The 19,287-nt window shown below is 47.7% G+C and overlaps 2 protein-coding genes across 2 annotated transcripts; one reads left to right on the plus strand and one right to left on the minus strand.

Moving 5' to 3' along the window:
• Window positions 1-500: 500 nt before the first annotated feature.
• On the plus strand, window positions 501-15,987 carry LOC143901833 (neurotrimin). Its single transcript, XM_077414429.1, has 5 exons — window positions 501-1,295; window positions 6,621-6,772; window positions 8,666-8,873; window positions 8,965-9,261; window positions 9,553-15,987. Exons 1-5 carry the CDS (start codon window positions 1,226-1,228, stop codon window positions 9,735-9,737), a joined length of 912 nt encoding a protein of 303 aa, XP_077270555.1. The 5' UTR covers window positions 501-1,225; the 3' UTR covers window positions 9,738-15,987.
• Window positions 15,988-16,474: 487 nt separating this feature from the next.
• Kdsr (3-ketodihydrosphingosine reductase) lies at window positions 16,475-18,913 on the minus strand. Its single transcript, XM_077414428.1, has 4 exons — window positions 18,375-18,913; window positions 17,795-18,224; window positions 17,472-17,713; window positions 16,475-17,397 (listed from the first exon to the last, which is right to left on the minus strand). Exons 1-4 carry the CDS (start codon window positions 18,522-18,524, stop codon window positions 17,182-17,184), a joined length of 1,038 nt encoding a protein of 345 aa, XP_077270554.1. The 5' UTR covers window positions 18,525-18,913; the 3' UTR covers window positions 16,475-17,181.
• Window positions 18,914-19,287: the final 374 nt, after the last annotated feature.

The raw sequence follows: 19,287 nt of genomic DNA on the forward strand, positions 1-19,287 counted from the left end.
AGTTTCTTTAGACGGCTGGCAGGAGACGGGACGCGAGTCCGAGGTCGCGTGCCATTCAACCCCCGGCGGGGAGGCATGGGAAATGACGATGTCGTGTAAGAAGCGTGAAATTTGTCCGTGCTTGCGGGACGAGTAGCAATTGCGGAGTCTTGTCGCCGCATAGGACACGCAGAAGCGACAGTAGGAGAGAGAAAGAGAGAGAAAGAGAGAGCGATAGAGAGAGATATATATATATATATATATATATATATATATAGAGGTCGGACGAGAAATGCGAAAGGAGACGAGGAATGCGGGAAGAAAAATTCGGAACGACAGAGCTGCGCGACGCGAAGCGAAGCGGAGCGGAGCGCGCAAAGCCGTAGCGCGGGGACGGAAGGCGCGCGCGACGGAAAAGGCAGAAGGCCTCGAGGAAGGAGGAGGCTGACTGATCGCCGCCGGAGTAGAGGAGAGAGAGCACGCCTGCGCGGAATCCCCGGGCGGGCGCGGGCAGTGCCACCGGAGGCCCGGCGGTTTCAGAGCTTCGCCCGGGACGACGAACCGCGGACGAGCCGAGTGCGGGAAACCCGGTCGTGTGTTTCACAGTACGACCGACCGATCCACACACCGAGTATAACCGTACAAACGAGGAGGCACAACCGCGGGGGTTGAAAATAAAGGGAGGTGGGGGAGGAGGGTTGGCCCGATTGAACGCAGGCAGACCGCTTCGTGACCTTGGTGCGCGCGACACTTGGCGTCTTCTTCGGGAGCAATAAAGAAGAATTTAATCGGTACCTCTTTTCCAATCGGGGTCGAGTGCACGCGGAGGTGTACGGTCAACTCTCCGCGCGCGAGACCGCCCACAAATTAAGACCGTAACTCGGCCTCGTTCCGCCGCTTGCGATCGCAAGTACTCCGACTGCGAGATAATGTGATGTCACAGTGTTAGGAGAGAGAAAAGAAAAGAGAGAGCGAGGAAAAAATCGGTGGATGCATAAGAGCGCAACGGGGGGGTTGCAACGAGAGGGTTGCATCGACGGGTAACGCGGGAGTATGCGCGAGTCCTGGTAGCACCGGCTGCTGCTGGAGGATGAACGGGACGACGACGGAGGATTATTAAAGTGGAGGAGCGCCGAGAGAGAAAGAGGTGCATCGTGGTGTTCCATGAGATGTCAGCGGACCCGTCGTCGGGGACAGTTACGCCGTCGTCGTCGTCGTCGCCGTTGTTGTTGTCGTCGTGATCACCATGAGGAGGTCCTCCTACGTCAACTACTACGTCCTGTGCCTCGTGTGCTGGATCCTACTAGGCATTACCGGTAAGCTTCCGGCGCGGATCCGTGAAACAGATGGCGGCGTCGAGATGTCAGATCAGGGGGGGGGCTTCGAAAGAAAGACGCTGTAAATAGCGGCTGTCCATTCACGCGACACACATAGACAGGCGGATGGTGATCGAGCCGTCGTCGACATCATCGCACGGGTTGTGCGGGGGAGGCGGGGCTCCGTCGGACTCGTACCGCGGATGGATCGATCAGATTTTGGGGTGTAGCAGTACGTTGCATACGTCTCCCTCGCGCCCCGCATGCACTTACGAACGTACGTACCGCGCACTCGTGCGCGTTTCTCCCGCTGTCGCGAATACCGGCGGATACCGAGTGTAGAGATCGTACGGGAGGAGGAGGATCGAGGATACGCGAGAATAGATAAGGACTAGAAAGGACGGAGACGGCCGAGGGGGGGACGCAACCTCCGGTCCCGGTCCAGGACCGTATCTAGCGCCACCCTTGTTTGTCGCGCCGCAGCATTGTGCCTCCCTCTCGCTCTGTCTCTCTCTGTCTCTCTCTGTCTCACTCTCTCTCTTTCTCTCTCCCTCTCTCTCTCTCTCTCTCTTTTTCTCTGTCCCCCTTTCTGCCTCTCTTTCTCGCCTTCACATCCTCGCTCTCGACGTCCTCTTTGTCCGCCCCTCTTCACCGCCCTGCGTCCCTGCGGGATCGGCAGCGTGTCGTCTCGATGATTCCGTCATCACGGGACGAAGACGAGAAGGGAGACGAACGCGTCCCCCTTTCCTCCGCCGTGGCGTCGTTCAGGGACGTGTCTATCGATTTCATCTCGCGCGGCTGCATCACCGCGATGCGGTCGTGCTTTAAAGCCCGCTCGTGAAACAGGAGCGTCACGGCGTCGTTCCGGAGGGTGCAGTCATGCATTCTACGAGTACGTGCTATTTGCGAGATAGCCTGACTACCGTCGAGACATCTCGTCGGGAGAAACTGGGCGATTTTTGCATCTCTTCTTTAAACATGAGTTTGATTCAATCTTTCGGAAGGGAAAAACTTTCTTGAATAGCTCGCAAGAAACATCAATTCCAAGAAAAAAGAAACCGTTTCTCGTCGAATGTAACTCGCTTCTGATTGTAGAATTCAGTCTATTATGAACCATGAAGAGATAAGCTCTTTTTTCCAGCGGAGCACGAGAGCTTTCGTCCCGAGATGGAAAGAAACGAGAGGCCGACCGTAGGATTACCTTCTGAAAGCGATTTCCCGTTTCTCGATTGAATAGACGACTCGAATATACGATTCCGCTAAGCGTATCAGCGATTAACCGCGGTGACGCGATCAACTCGTAAAGAAATATCTGACGCGTTTCGGGTCGCATAAAGAACGATCCCGCTCGCGAGCCCGTCTCTTCGGCGTGGCGTGATCAATTCCGGAGGCAGCGATGCGCGAGCGGAAAATCCGAAGCGCCGATAAAATCGGATTATCACCGATCGAACTCGTTTTCGCGTTCGTAGCCGCGCGGAAAGCACCGCCGACTGCGACTGTCGGTCGATGCAATCGGTTGGCGCGGCCGTTCGTCGAATAATCACTTAACCTGGGATCTTGCCTAAAGATCGGTGTAGTTTCGCTCGCCTCCTCCGCGCGCGTAGTTTCTCTCCCGCTAGCGGTAAATCACTTGGAAAGTATACGCTAACTGCTCTCTCTCTCGACTACGAGAGCCACTGCGAGAAGTTCGCAGTTTCAGACCCCGGTAATGGCGGGTTTATCCCGACATCACTCTCGCCAATACATTATGCACTTTCGATCCGTATAGTACTCGCAGACACGCGTGAGACGTGGAGGGGGGGGAGCTGCTGCACAATCTAACCACTGATTATACTTCGCCGCGGTGATTAACCGCGGCCCGATCCGTTCGTTCCTCCCCGGAAACGGAGAAGTTCGACGCGACTATATCAAAGCGGCTGGCGCAACTCGGGGCGTAACTACTGACTCGAGAGTCTCGAGACGTTACGCGCGACTCCTTACGCGAAATCACGCTCGTCTCGTGACGCTTATGGAGATTTCTGAGCGCATAAAATGAATTTGCGGAACGTGGCGCGACTTCAACGGGCTCGCAGACGTCGCCGTGCGTGGAAGCGTTCAGGAAATTGCGCCTCTTAAAAAGAAAAAGTCTCTTAAAGACAATAAGCTGACGTGTTCCAGTCAATTTTTAAAAACACTTTATCGATATTTTACTGCGCGATAAATTAAGCGTGGACAGAACAAGATTATTGTAAATATTTCATGTCTTTTCATGACTTTAAATGGATCTTGTCGTAGGGAAAAAAAAATCAGAGCGAGTGAGTCTATTTCGACGTAAGCCCGTCGTGTGAGGATTATTATAAAATCATATCACGCCGGGGCGGGAAATAATCCTTCAGATGCTGAAAAACTGGGATTTATGTGGCAGTTTAGCACACGATGACGTCGTAAAACTGCACGGGCATGCGTACGTGTTGTTCTGACAAAATGGGAAAGGAAACAGCAGCCCTGCCGGACGCAGCAGCTCCGAATCTCCTCCGAGCACATCGGGCGGCATTGTCTCTCGGGAAATATACGATTTTAGATCCGCCTTCTGTTTCCGAGAAATTTACTTCTTCCTATTCCCTCCGCCGCGCCCGCGATCACGTCCCATCACGCTCGATTACGTTAGCGGGGAGACACTTTATCGTAACTTATTGCTGCGTGAAGCGGAATAGATTTATAAAGCAATACTTCCTCGGATTTTTATAATAGTTTTCATACCTTGGCAGAAGAATCTCTCTTCGAAGACGCCGCTCTCTCCCATATTTCTTTTTTACTCCAACATTCTTCTTATTCAGAGTGCTTCGGTGGAAACGATGATCGAAGCGATTCCGTTTCGTCCCGCTTGTAACGATTTATGCCCTCGGAATGGCGAACGGTCTATTTCCTCTTCAACGCTCCCTTTAAATAATACACAACGTGAGAATATCGCGTCGTCGGCCAGCTTTTGTAGCCAGCTTTTATCGAAATCTCCGGGACGAACGTGATTTCCGCGTACCTCTCGGGAGCTACGGGGACGGCGCAAACCGACTTACAAAACGTCGGCATGAATAATGCAGCTGCCACTCGTCCCCCGCTCGTCGTCGTATTTGTGCCCGACGTCCCCGCGCGATAAACATAAACTCTTACGGTTATTCATCAATGAGCCTGCCTTGGTGCGTTACATTGTGAAATTACATGCTTCACGTTGACGTGCATACATCGCGCCGCGATAAAACGGCGTCATTCTCCCCTTTGCGCCCGAGCGCTCCTTTGCCCTGATTTAATCTCGAGATAAATGCGACTGTATTACGCACCCCTGCGGAACACGATCGCGCGCGACCTTTGCGCAACTCGCCGCACGTCGACATGAAAAATAGGTTTGGGGCGGCGTAGGCATGGCATCTACCGAGCGGCCTATTAGTGCCCCCTTTTCTCGCGGTAGGCAAATGATCCCGACTCGATGGCGAGGGGCACAACCCGCGCACAACCTCGCGGCGACCGACAGGGGCGCGTGCGCGCATCAGCTGCGCAGATTTTACCGTCCCTCAAGATCAAGAGGATCGACTGTGCGGGTGGAGGACCGGTAGCGCAGCCCCCAGACACGAATTCGCGTGTATCTCCGGCACATTTGACGATACACCACTCGTAGCCGCGCGCGCTGATTGCCAATCTAGCTCTTCTGGGTTCGCGCGGAAACGTGTGTCGGCCGGATGGATTTGTCGGCTGCGGGGAATCACGGAGTTACGACGTTTCTGGGACGATGTGATTTCGAATCTGGGATAGAGGAAGGCGATTTTATCGCGGCCAGCCGCGAATGATGATCAAAATCACCAATCGCTCTTTGGCATTACACGGATCATTGCGATAAACCCTCTTCCCCCCTCCCCAAAACGATAAACCTGACGAAAAGATTTAATTTTAGAACTTGATTAGCAATCTCTCGTTTGATTTTCGCTCGTAAAGTAAATGGAAGTTTTTATTTTCGCTCGAAATCCAACGGAAGGGAGATCGATGAAAATTCTCACCACCATTGTTTACTTTAGCTCATCGATTAACCGTCGAGATTAATTTATGATTCATTACCCCGCACTTAGGTTGACTGAAACAATAATTATTACCGTTGCAGCGGCTGTGATTTTCTTGCGCATAAGTAGAACAATCGATGCGCGATAAGCTGAGCCGTGTGGAGCGAAGCTTAAGTACGTCGTGTACAAGCGATTTCATATTTATTCCTTATCGCCGCGCGCGATTATCGTGCTGTTGATCTTAATTAAGCGTAATTATCGCCAGCTTTGTCGTTTGTCAAAGTTTCGGGAAATCTTGATAGCACGACGACATATGCTCACTTCTTACGTAACTCGGGCGCTCTCGAGGAACTAACAGCGTCAGCTATTAACACAACTCCGCTAATTAGTAAAGTAATCAGCCACATTTAATTAACAGATCGAAGTAAAAGACGAAAGCGAGATAAGGTAACTGCTAGAAAATATACTCTAACAATGAGTTGTAGCGGAGAAGACATCGCGGACCTTTATAGAAGCAATTTATTAATTTAGCATCTTAAATGCTTGCCGCGTCAGCCTAACTCCTCTACACATAAAATATTCCCTCGTCCTAATTGAGGATTTCATTTTTCACACTTAGCCCCGGTGTGCGGTCCGACGACCATTTCTCAAATTATGGTCACTGCAACGGCCGCGCAAATCCGGACGAGCAACCGTGGGGGATTTCGTGCGCTACCGATCGAAAACGAGATCGGATGATGTGATATCGTCAAGGTCGTTAGAATAACGCCCACGTTGCTCTCTATCTTTCTCCCTCTTTCCCGTTGAATGCTGATCTGCCTTTAGATTTCCCGGATCGGAATCCCCGGGATTAGTATCCATTTCCCCCGGGCACAGCTCCTCACCGGGGTCTCCTCCGCGATAGGATTTATTCCGAATAGCGTCGCGCGCGCGACCGGGCGGATACGGAATACGAATGTGAAATAGTCCCTTCTCGAGGTCGCCCTGGCTCGCCTTATTATTCCATTGCGACGGCTAACGTCGCTACCTCCATGTTAATTCGCCGCATAACGTGCCGGCGGCGATGCGGCGCCCGCTATAGGCGTGTTACACGGACGTCTTAAGAACTCATCGCCGCGGCGTTAATTCGCGCATTTCACGCATTCGCGATGTAGCGAAAAAATATGCATCCCCTGTCTCCGTACTCTCCGCATTGCGCCGTTTTCTCCCCTCGTCTCCGATCACGGGATCGCACGGAACCTGCACCGCTATACAGCAAGGTATACACGCGAGACACTTTTCTGAACGCACGTTCTTTCAGGGGTAAGTACGAGATCTCATTCGCTGGTGAAGAGATTCGACGGGATTTACACGGGGCCTTACTTCGACTCGAACACTCCAACGAATATCACGGCGCAGTTGGGCACTCATGCTTACCTACCGTGCAAAGTGCGGCAGCTTGGTAACAAATCAGTAAGTTATCTATCCATGCAACTGAACTCTCCGGTATAAAAAGGACTGTGAGCGTCAAGAAGAGAAAGAAGTTTTCCTCTCGGAGAACGAGCGAATGTAAGCAAAAAAAATTAATCTCTTACAGTACGAGAAACGCTCACAGCAATTTTTATACCCTTCATGTTTTCTATTAGCATTCATCCTCGAGTCTTACGTAAGGGTATCGTAATTTCATACATATATCAATATATATAACTGTCATCGCACGTCGATTTGAGACCTAATTTGTCCTTGTCATATCGTCTCCCGCATCTTTGATAGAAGCATGCATGCCTTTACGCGTTACGTGTATCGACAGCTTGATTTATTAACAAGCTTATTTGTCGGATAACGCGTAATGGCTAAACTTTTGCCTGACAGTGTTACGACAATGGGACTCTATTTGATATAACGCTAAAAAAACAAGGAGAAATTGTCATAAGCCGAGCGTGAGTCCGGTGAGACTTAATGCCTCGTTGTTCCCGAATCTCTCCCGAATACTATTCCGTTGTCCACGTGTGACCAAGCTAAACTTATTTACACGCAAACGTTCGATTGTCTCTATTTAATTATTAACGGTAAACAACGGTACAAAAAATTATCGGATTACAATCGGCACGTCAAAGCGAATAAGTGGGCAGTTATTTCCGTTGTCAATCATTCTTTTCGCTAACGTCACAAAAAATACGCCGACCTTGGACAACCCGCGATTAAGTACTTCTATCAAAGGTCGACGGACAATAAAACGTCGTATCTAATATATTTCAACCATTTATCGCGAAATCCATCCTATTTCCTCCGTGTCGGATAGCTGTCCGCGACAGATAACCCACCCACGTGTCACGAGCTGTTAACTCGTTCGCCAACGATCGGCGTTCCCTTTTCATCGAATCAATTTACCCCGCTAATAAAACGCCCGCTAATGATTTCGCGTTTTACCCCGTTCGTGAAATCGGTATAATCTGAAACCGGTGCGCAGCGAGAGAAGGGGGCGGTTTCGCGGAACGTCGGTCGTCGTCCGGCGTGTACTTAATAAAATTACCGCGGCGTCGGCACGCGTGTGTCTCTCGTTAAGGAACTTCACCGACATGTATGTACGCAAGCGTATACTCTCGTCGTACCCTCGGCTGCATACGGGGTATACGCCTGTCGCCGTTGGCACGCGGTCGAGGACTAAGTATCCGATAACACGCGACCCGCGCGTATAATCCCGGCGCGTACTTACTTGAGGGGCCCGCGGTCGCCGCCTCGATCCTTATCGGCCGGCGAATTAAATGTATTCGTACCTCGCCTTCTTTCGACGCAGCACGGACGACCCGCGCGACCGTGGTTCGCGGCACCATCTAGATTTCCGTTGGGCGCGCGCGAGCCGTCCGGTCGATGAACGATAAATTAACTGCGCGGCGAGGGGAACGGGAAGATTGATCGTTCGGAATCGGGACGAACCGAATGTACCCTTTCTTATATTTTTTTCTGGTTTTTTTTTTGGTCGCTGTATATCTCGCTCATGTTTCTTATACTCGACGAAATCTTCTTTTTTACGCACCCCAATTTCGTCCCTTTCGATGTCCATTTAGTTGCGAATAATGGGCCCGCGGTAATCCCGGTGATTTCGACATCAAGCTAATGCGACTAAAATGAACGGTGAATGGCGAGGAATGAGTCTCTCGGATATATTGAGAAAAAAAATTCGTTAAAAACGTTGTCCGTTTCATGATAAGAATAGAGAGGAAGTGAGCAACGAATCTCTATGCAAATTAATAAAATGCAAAACCGACGACCGTCTATAAGAGACTACAAAAAGATCTCGCGCGCGTGAAAAGAATTTAAGGCGTTCAAGGCGAACAAAAACAATTCATTTTGATTAATCCGAAGGTCTCCTGGATCAGAAGAAGAGACTCGCATATCCTTTCGGTGGATAGAACGATGTTCATTCCGGACGAGAGGTTCCAGGCGATTTTCGGGGAGGCGGACACGTGGACGCTGCAGGTGAAATACGTCCAGGCGCGCGACGAAGGCGAGTACGAGTGCCAAATCTCGACCGACCCGAAGAAGAGTCACATCATCAAGCTCAACATCGTCGGTGAGGGTCGCGGAAGGCGATTTACATTAAGCCGATTATCCGTTCTCAAACGAACCGGGCGACAATACCGTAACGTCCGACCGTGTTACAGTGCCAAAGATCGAGATCCTGGGGGACCGTGACATGTATGTGAAGACCGGAAGTACAGTCGCAATACGATGCGTGATAAAGCAGTCCCTCGAGGGCCCGTTCTACGTCTTCTGGTACCACGAGGGCGATCGCGTTCTAAATTATCAGCTGGGCAAGATTGACATTCAGACGAAGAGGATCGAGCAGGACACGGTGAGCAGCCTCGTGATTCACAACGCGAGACGGGAGGACTCGGGTAACTATACTTGCAGCCCGAGTAACTTGGATAGCGCGAGCGTGCAGCTGCATGTGCTAAACGGTGAGTGGGACATTTTATCACTTTGGCGGAAAAAGTTTGGAAAAATTAAAATGGGGAAAAACAAGTTTCTCAAACTTTTCTATTTCCCCGAGCATAAACTTTCGTTTACATGTGACTCACTGTTTGCGAGATCGCACTTTTTTTCACGCGGACTTTTACAAAAAGCACTTGATAACTCGTATCGTGAAAATTACACGAAATGAACACAAGGTTATAGTTTTTTTTTTTTTCGTTGCAGCGTATATAATCTTGCTATTTTATTACGTGCAAATATATCCGATGATTTTCTAGGGGAACACCCCGCGGCGATACAGAGAGGCATCAGTTCAGCGCCGGGCGGCTGTCCTACTCTATGGTGGCTGGCAGGAGTGGTGACACTCTACTCGAGTCACGGCAGCCGTCTGTTCGTCCTCCTTCTTTTGATCCTTATGGTTCTCTACTCGAAAAATCCATCTTACTTTGCGACGGAACGATAATCAGGCAAGCCCGCAAGGATGGTATACTCGCGTATAATCGATTATCTCCTGCTACGAGACCCCGACTACCTCGAGAGAAGAGATCCTCGACGTTGCGGACCGATTTTCAGAGATCAAGGACAAAAAGGACGAGGATGAGAGGATTAGGAAGAGGGTAATACGATAGAGAGAAAAAGAGAGAGAAAGAAAGATCGGAGAAGAAGAATAATGATCCCGGAGGTAGTATGTTTTTTCTCCGTATGCGTGAAGTAAGAGTTAGAGGTTCATCTCGATTATTGAGACAGTGATCCGGCCGTTAGAAATTAGGAATTAGTTTTATTATATGAATTCTTGTTAAATTGCTGCGAGAAAGTTATACGTGCTGGAGAAGCTACGAAATTTTTGACGTTATCGAAAATATAAATTAGGTCGAGCTTGAACAACGGGTAGTCCGTGAACGTCTTTAACGTGATAACTTTCAGTTGCGAATTCGGGATAAACTGACAATTTTATTTATTAGGACTATTTATTGACTTACGTCCATTAAAAACTTTATTATCTAAATAAAATAACGTGTTATTCTTACCGTTGACTTCTTATTGTAACAGATATTTTCAAGTTTGCTTTTCTAAAGACGCGTTCCACATTTATGTTTTACATTTGCATAAATGTTAGTAAGTAAGGCCTACCTTACCTACTAATGTTTCACGCATTTCCCGTCTGTTTAGCTCGACGAGGTAATAAGTTACGAAATCTCAAAAAAGAAAGCGCCCGAAAAACGATCGCGATCGCGAGATCCTATCGCGAGAGCGTTGAGTGGTTTCGTAGCACTCGTTACAGGAACAAGAAAGCGATAACGTGGCGAGAAATATAGAAAGACGAGAAACGATGGTGGGAGAAAGAGGAAAGAGAAAGAGCAAGAGTGAAAAAGAACCGTCACGAGACTGGGGAAAAAGCAGAAAAACTTCGTCCGCGCCGCTCGAATAGAATTGAAACTTGTTCGATGAATTTTTCGAAAGGCGATGTAATTAATTATATTCGATAGCGACCGATTACAAACAAAGCGTGTCTATACTTGACGTCTACCGCGTGATCTAGGATCGTCCTGAGACCGAGTGATCTCGGCCATCGTCTCTCAGACGATTTGTCGATACGCGCCAGAAGCAATTAGAATCTCTCTTCAGTTCGTCAATCAGCGTGTCTGTTCCAAGATCGTACGAGAAGCAAGCGTGACGAGAAGGGGAAAGAAACGACGGGGAAAGAATCGAAGCGACCCTATTGAGAAATAAAAATGTTATTATTATTATTAATAACATACGGCGATAGTATTATTCGATCCGAGGATAAAAAATTCATATCAAGCGACATTTTGCCCATATCAAACTCTCAGTCACGATATTCTGATATTCCCAGCGCCAAGGCAAATTTGATACGACTATAGTCGGAGAACGTCATTAAATTTACGGACAATTTTTATCCGGGAAGCTCATCGATTGCGGGAGTAAGATGAGACAGGATATCGCGATGTGGAAATTATCACTGCCTCTATAAATACTTGACCGCTGCTTTGTTGGCGACAGGTGTCTCGAGACGATCCGCGATAAAAATTTTGGTAATTGAAACGCATTGAGTATACACACGTCGATCAAAATGTATCCATACGTCCGCGCATGCACAGGCTGACTCACCGCGACGCGGGCCGCAAAGACCGAACTTATATCTTCCACTGTCCGCTCCCGTACGCGTCGTCTCGCGATCTCGAAATTATCGCGGTTTTTTATAGAAAATCGAAGAACCTTTTAGGAATGTAGAAAAAATTTGTACATTCGTTTTGCTCGAGGAATTCAATACTGCCGATAAAGTAATTTCTCATTCCTTCCTTGAAAAGTTGTCCGAAATGTCACCAACTATTTCTATTTGGACTATTTATTCACGTTGGACGACGCTAAAGGGAAAAAAAACATTTGTTTTGTATAAAATTTACAAACGTACGTATATATACGTATTAGTGTAACACACGCCAAATTTTACACGTATTCTAAATCTCATTCGGAGAGAGATATCCTCCTTCGATAGATTTCTTTTTCTCACGAGTCGTCAAACGTCTCATCGTAACAACATAGGCAAAGTACTTTCGACGTAATACTTTTTGATAACGCATATTTCCATGTTTTTGACGGTTTTGGCCCGCGGCGTGCCGCCTCTGAGCATGATCGGTTGTATAATTTAGCGGATGAACGTACGGCTTTCCGGTGGGCACCCGTGCGCCCCCCGCGAATTTGCTTTCTTCTCGCAAATACTAGAGGGAGATGGGGAGGGAATACTGTTTTTTATAATATTATATATTATATATATATATATATAAATATATATATACAAACGAACAGAAATATATATATGTATATGTGTACGCGCGCAAATACGTTGCACATGGGTGTTGAATATTGAACAAGTTTCAGCTCGTACGAACGAGAGGCGCATATAAAGCGACTAGAACGTACGTTCTCGTTGAGAGAATTCTTGAAGGAATGTCTTGAAGAGAGATACGAATAGGAAGAAGGGAAAAGAGAGAGAAACAGAGAGAGAGAGAGAGAGAGAGAGAGAAAAAAAAAATACACCATAGAACACGAGGACAGCGGCAGGAGACGAACGATTCGTTAGAATATCTACGATTCATGTGATTGTAAATAACGTAACATAGCGTATAAATAACGTAACGTTAATTAATGATATGCCGTACGTGTTACGCTAAAGAAACAAGAAAAAAAATTAACTAAATAACGTTACTGTGTAATTTTTCGGATCGTAAAACGCGCATTGGAAATGAGTCTGGCCGCCCGTGCTAACCGGCTCGGGAATCATGCACGGTATCGGGAGGCAAGAGGACGTGGCACATTTCTTAACGATAAGAGAGACGCCGCGCATACGTATACGATGTTCCCAGAAATCGAAATATCGTCTGACGAATTTCCGTTTCGACGAACATTTATCGCGGGGGGGAGTGGGAGGACACGGCCGTCGCCCGTGATACAATTGAAGGAGAGATCCTTAACGCGTCCGTCGCATTTAGCCGCGGTCACTTCCGGATCGCGGCGAACTTATCGTCGGAGATCGGCGCGTAAGACCACCGAAGGCACCGAAAAGGACCGGAGAACACGCGCCAGGGTACCGGCGCGCCGGTGCGTCCGAGTTTTTTTTTGGGGGGGGGGGGGGGAAGAAGCGGAGAGCGCGCGCACGTTTCCCCGTGACGAGCGCGCTCGTGGATAGCACGGGCCGGCCACACACGCGACTAGATGTAACACTAATTAACGCCTAGCGATTAAGCGAACTAACGGATATAAATGCAAATATATCGTCGGATATAATAGCCAGGCGGGGCGAATGTGTGCGTGCATGTTTTGCGCGACCGCGCGAGTGCGAGCGGTACGGTTGGTGCTTTAAACCGTGTGAGCCTGTTCTGCGCGAGAGAGCGAGAGAGAGCGTGAGAGAAAGAGACGGTGAGAACGAAGGACGAAAGAGAATGAGAGCGAAAAAGTGAGAGAGAAAGAGAGAGAAAAAATAAGCCACACACGCATACGTACATACAGACGTACACAACACATACAACACGCGCACACACACGCGTATATACCGCGAGAAGTTCGTTGGACTGACGTGTAACCAAGACGTTGGTCGAATGACACATTTTAAGATAAAGACAAAAAGGTCGATCGGGGACGTAGCTATCTTCTTTATATCGTTTCCGCCTTTCCTTCTTCCCGCGCCTTGCGAGGCCTCGCGCGGAGCCTCCTATAAAGGCAAACGACGCGACAAAGGCCGGAAACGGTCTGTGTGAGGCCGCGGTCGCGATTAAGCTTCACCACCCTCTTTCTTCTCTCTTCTTTAACGCGGGCCTCCCCCTCGCGAGGTGGAAGAAGGAACACCGCCCTCGTCCCCGTTGCCTTTTTGCTTCACCGCGAGAAAGGGGAAAGTAATTTAAAGAGAAGATAGCAGGAGAGAGACGGCGGGACGGCGAAAAAAAAAACACAGTCGAGAAACGTCGTCTTACGATCTAATTCTAACGTAGAACAGCATTAAAATTTTTGTACCGAAATCTATCCAGTAGCGGCAGTAGCCCTTAAGTGTCGCGTACACTTGCGTTTCCGTTTCCGTTCGACGTTTGCCGACGCGTACTCTTACCCTCCTTATTCAATTTCTTTGTTTCTCGGTCGAAACACGTCGCGGGGGAACGGAGCGAGTATAACTTGCCCGAAAAAAACCCTCTCGCATGCTTCTCGGTCGCAGCATTAAAATTCCCGGGTCGTTAGCGCGATCGTACGCGCTTCTCCCCCCTCGTTCTTCCACGCGTTCGGATAAATCAACCCCTCGCGTGCCACCGCTTCGCGTTTCGTTAGGCAAGCTCGCGAAGTAGAGCGCGAGAATGATACGATTACTAATCGCGGTCCGGGAGAAGTCTCGAAAAAACCTCCCTGATTAATATAACGAGCGATCGCGATCCGATCCGCGCTCAGCCGATTCCCGAGAGTCGTGCAATGGTAACGACTTGAAGATAATGAAGAACACTTCTCTGCTTCGAGAGAGTGATGCTTGTGACCGTCCTGACAGTACGTCGATGTGCTCTTACGCGTAGATGACACAAGTTAGATGTGTTCTTTCCGAGATAGTAGGCTATACGTGAGAGATACGAGCGACACGACGCCGCCGTCGTCGTCGTCGCCGGAAAGATGAAAGACGAAGTGAGACGCGGTGACCCAGAAATACATAGATCTCTCTATCGAGTCGCGGGGATTTCAATTCCGACGTGATCTATCCGTCTGTTGCCGCGCCATCGAACGGTCCCGAAAAATTCTTTGCGAAGACGGGAGAACATCTCGGAAATCGATTACGCAGCTCCGAGAAAGAGAGAGAGAAAGATTGAGACCAAGTCACCGGAAAAGAATTTTTCGAGACGAGCGGCAAACGAAGTGTTATCGTGAAACTTTTCAGACGAGAAACTAAACGTCGAAGATTACGAAATATCGCGCGCGGAGGATGTACAGGACTGTTGTAATTTTAACCCTCCACTGCTTTTGGATCCTATTAGAGGGCGAACCGCCTGTCGCGAATGTATAATAAATTTCCCAGACAGCACGTATGTCCGAAATCGAAACGTTTTAAAGATATCTTTATAGACATCTTATGTCCCAATTTTGGACACAGTGCTGTCTGGGTTCCTATTTCGATGATACGCACGCACGAGTTCGAGACTGCGAACGGAAACAAATGGAGGGTTAGAAGGGCGAATCGGAGAAACCCATTTGTCGTCGATCGGCGCCCTCGGGACGGCAGGTACCTCGTTAATCGCGCGGATCACTGATGACATTCGCGAGAAATGCACCTGCAATCACGCGACTGTTGCACGCGAGCATTGACGCTCCCGAACGTACGACTCGAGTGGCTCGACGAATTATCGCGAATTATATTATCGAGTAAACGAGATTATTACGTTCGATCCCCCTTAGCGATACGCAAAACCGCCGCGGGTAATTTATTTACATCGCATTGTCGGACACGAAAACGCGCGTGCGATCGACATCGGTAAAATCAGGAGCCTCGACGAGTCCATGTGCGAGAGAGCTACTGAGTGAGTTCGACAACGTCCTATTAATGTTGAAAGCGAGATCCTACGTTACGGGTACGTTTCGTTGACGGCACGCGACAGATCACACTATAGTAAGGGGTCTAATTAATCACTAACACGTCTGCCGATTCGAACGTTCGACGAAGGGTGATTTACGGCTGCCCGTCGCCGTGAAGGGCGGACTATCGGGAAGACTAGTCGGGAAACCGAAAAGAGAAGGAAGGCGAAATTTGTCGAGCGCGCGGATAAGCGGACGATCGATTAAAAAAAAAAAAAAAAAAAAAAAGAGAGAGAGAGAGAAAAAAAAAGTAAGCGTAAGTTAAAAGAAAAATGAACAGCAAAACACTCTGGAAATATTCCTCGAGGCAAGCCTCGTCTCATGGATTCGCGTCTGTACACCGTTGAGCGCTTTAAACGAGAGGAGAATGAACTTTTAACGAATCTACGAGATGATGCCGAGGAAAGCGAAGGATGTTAGAGCGAATGTGGGGATGAGGATAAGCGGAGCGAGAGTTTAAAATATATGCGCGTGAAGTGCACGAGCGAAAGAGCGAGAGGGTGTGAGTGAGTGAGAGAGAGAGAGAGAGAGAGAGAGAGAGAGAGAGAGAGAGAGAGAGAGAGAGAGAGAGAGAGAGAGAGAGAGAGAGAAAGCAAGCGAAAAAGCGAGATAATAAATCAATGTTAAACCCATCATTACCGGACTCGCAGTTTCGGGAGACAAATCTTCGTTGACCGCCGTTTCTACGCATAAGTTTAGTCTCGTTTTTCGGAAGCTGGACGCGCGACACGTCCTTTCGGCGCCCGATCGCGGCTGCGCGGTATATTACTTACTGGGACTTTAGACGAACGTGAAAAGAAATTTACTCGTTGTCCGCGTCGAGAGCACGAGCTCGGATCTTTCGCCAGCGGCGGGACAGACGCGCGGAACGCGATCGACGTTGAACGGAGGAGCCCCGTCCACCGTCTCGGGAGTACTCTTTACATACCAGTTTCAGCGTTTTTCCGTTTTTAACTTATTGTGGCGAGAAACGGGACGAAGAACAGTCCCGTTCTATGTGTGTAAGAACCATAAAAGCTTAATAAAAGAAAAAAAAACATTATACTATGAACTTACGGAATACCTAATAAAACTAAGCCAAACCGTTAAGAACAGTCTTTTATTTCTTTCGCTCCTTTGTATACCGCATTACGTATCATTGCATTGCATATCATATCATTACATATCATTTACATATCATTGTATATTTCACACAACTTATTATATATTTATCACTGTATTGCATACACGTACATATCCTAACATCATATCCTAACGTCAGTCATATATGCATCATTATATATTAACCCTCAGTTACCTTACGTTTTTACACCCCGATATTATTATACCTCACCAGGGTCTGAGAGACCCCTGTCATTTTCTCTAGCTTGTATCTTTAAGACAAATGCATCAATTTGAAGTTTTTTTTTTTTTTAATCGATGCGTCTTTTAAAGATCTACAAGACTGTGCAAGTTAGATTATTCCAAGGTAAAAAATGTAAATGTTATTTAAAAAAAAAGGACGTGTTTTTCTAAAAAAACGAAAAAATTGCTTTTTTTCAAGTTGACGCAGTACTGACTAAAAAAAGATACAAGGGTTTTATGAACGTTTTAAAGACCCTGCACGTTTTAACAATGCGCAGGGTCTCTCAGACCCAGGTGAGGTAACTGAGGGTTAATGTACTTGACATTTATTATGAAATAACAGATTTCGCTTAAAAAAACAAACAAAATGGGATTCATGTAGATGCAAATAAATTGTCTTGCGATAATACAAGCACCAAAATATTACATATTAAGTGAATGCCTTAACTTAGGATGGATGATCTTACATTTCGTTGTGTGTTACATTTTTCGATGGCTCTCTCGAAGAAGAGGCGATAGAGCACGCCGATGAGTCTCAACACTCCCATTAGCCAAGCTTGCGCGATCAACTCGCACAAGGAGGTGACTTGCGACATTCCCGCGCACAATGTCACCATTATGAAACCTTCCCAACCAACGGTAGAGAAGAAATGTCTTGCCTGAAGCACGTTAGCATTTAACACGGGAAGTCAAAGAGAAACAATTTTAAATTTATTAGTTTTCGTGCACTTACCAGCGCGTCCTTGAAAGTTTTCTCAGCAACGACCTCGGGCTGGACCAGTTTCACCGTCTGCGATATGACTTTTGTCTCCATCGGCTTTGACAACTCTTCGACTGCAAAACCAGGTGTATCTGTGTCCGGCGGTAAAGACAGAGTAACAGAGATACCGTGTGGTCGAAGTTCCATCTCCAAGCTCTCCGCCAAGCCACGGAGTGCAAATTTTGTAGCACTGTAAGCGGTGTATCCGAAGATACCTGCAATGCATTCTCTTTTTATATAAAGACCAAGTCATAATTGATGTGTCAGTGGTACAAAATAACTTATTACGCAAATACCTAGGAGACCAGCTTGAGACGACATAAGTACGATCACTCCTTCCTTAGAATCTTTCATTCTTGGCACCACTGCCTTAATGCAGTAATATGTACCTAGAAAATTTGTGCGTACCATCTCATCGAGATTCTCTGGGGTGGTGTCTTCTATCTTGCCAGCGATTGCGAGACCAGCGCAATTTACAAGCATGTAAATTGGTCCCATAACATTCTCTAGATCGGCCAGCGCTTTCTCAACAGTCGAATAATCCATTCCAATATTTAAAGATAGACACTCCACCCTTTGTGTATCTTTGTTCTCGCATGCTTGCAATATTTCCTCTTTGGCTTTCTCCAAACTCTGCTTATTCCTCGCGATTATCGTCACATTTGCTCCCTTCTTTGCGGCGATAATCGCCATACATTTCCCAATGCCGCTGGAGCCGCCGGTCACCTACAAAACAATATTTACATTTATATTGCAAAATGAGTTAAAAAAGGTCATCGGGACGGCTCTTATCACGTCGTCTTGTAATTTACGTCGTTATATATATTTTAATGTTTTTTTTTTTTATTTTTTTTTTTAACATTGAACGATACTCACGACAACATGTTTGTTCCTGATGTCTTTTATTTTTCTCCAGAACAAATACTCGTATATCAGAGCCAAGACGACAAACACGACAGTCGCCTGCACAAGCCAACCACCAACTTTCATTATCACGGTTGGTATAATAATGTCAGGGTCCGACATGACGACTTATCCGTTCTTTCCGGCAATCACCGACAGAATAAATGCTGATACCGCACAAGCCAAATATCACCTTCTTCTTCCTCTTCCTCTTCTTCTTCTTCTTCTTGGGGTTTATATAGCTTCCCTGTACAGCACAGCGTGACGTGACACTGCCCCGAACCTTCGTGAGATACAGGAACTGATGCGACCCAATTGCTCTTCAAACCTTCAAAACTCGAAAATGTGTATGTGTATGTACGTATTGTGTGTGTATGTCCACGGTGTTGGAAACTCGGATCAATTCGTGGGTGCGTTGGACCTAGGAAACTGCGCGGATCAATTCACCCGGCGAGAGAGCGGAGGCCAATATCCGGTATCCGGGCAACATCACTTATGACGACCATGACGACCATGACGACCACGTGGCACGTGGCAACGTGCATTGTCGCGTTTATCGGAACTACGATGAAAACGCGAGAAATCCGCCTCGCAAGGTAAACATGCACACGTTTTAGCTTCTGAGCGACGCGATATCAACCGGGAGGAGCTCTTCTACCCTTTTCTCACATACCTACGTTACGTACGTTGAGTACAATCCCCGCGTAATCTGCGATCGTCAAATCAGCGCTCTTTAATTTGGAGAGACCCGCCGACCCGCCTTGACAGGCATAAAAAGTTATCATGGCGGATCGAGGATGAGTGAACATCAACACTGGGTAATTTTTTCTGACTGTATATTTAATTAATGAGAGTCTCGGAGATGTAATTAGAGAATACTGACATC

The sequence above is a fragment of the Temnothorax americanus genome, unplaced genomic scaffold (genome assembly GCF_048541705.1).
Source record: "Temnothorax americanus isolate GAGA-0224 unplaced genomic scaffold, ASM4854170v1 Scaffold36, whole genome shotgun sequence".
NCBI lineage: Eukaryota > Metazoa > Arthropoda > Insecta > Hymenoptera > Formicidae > Temnothorax > Temnothorax americanus.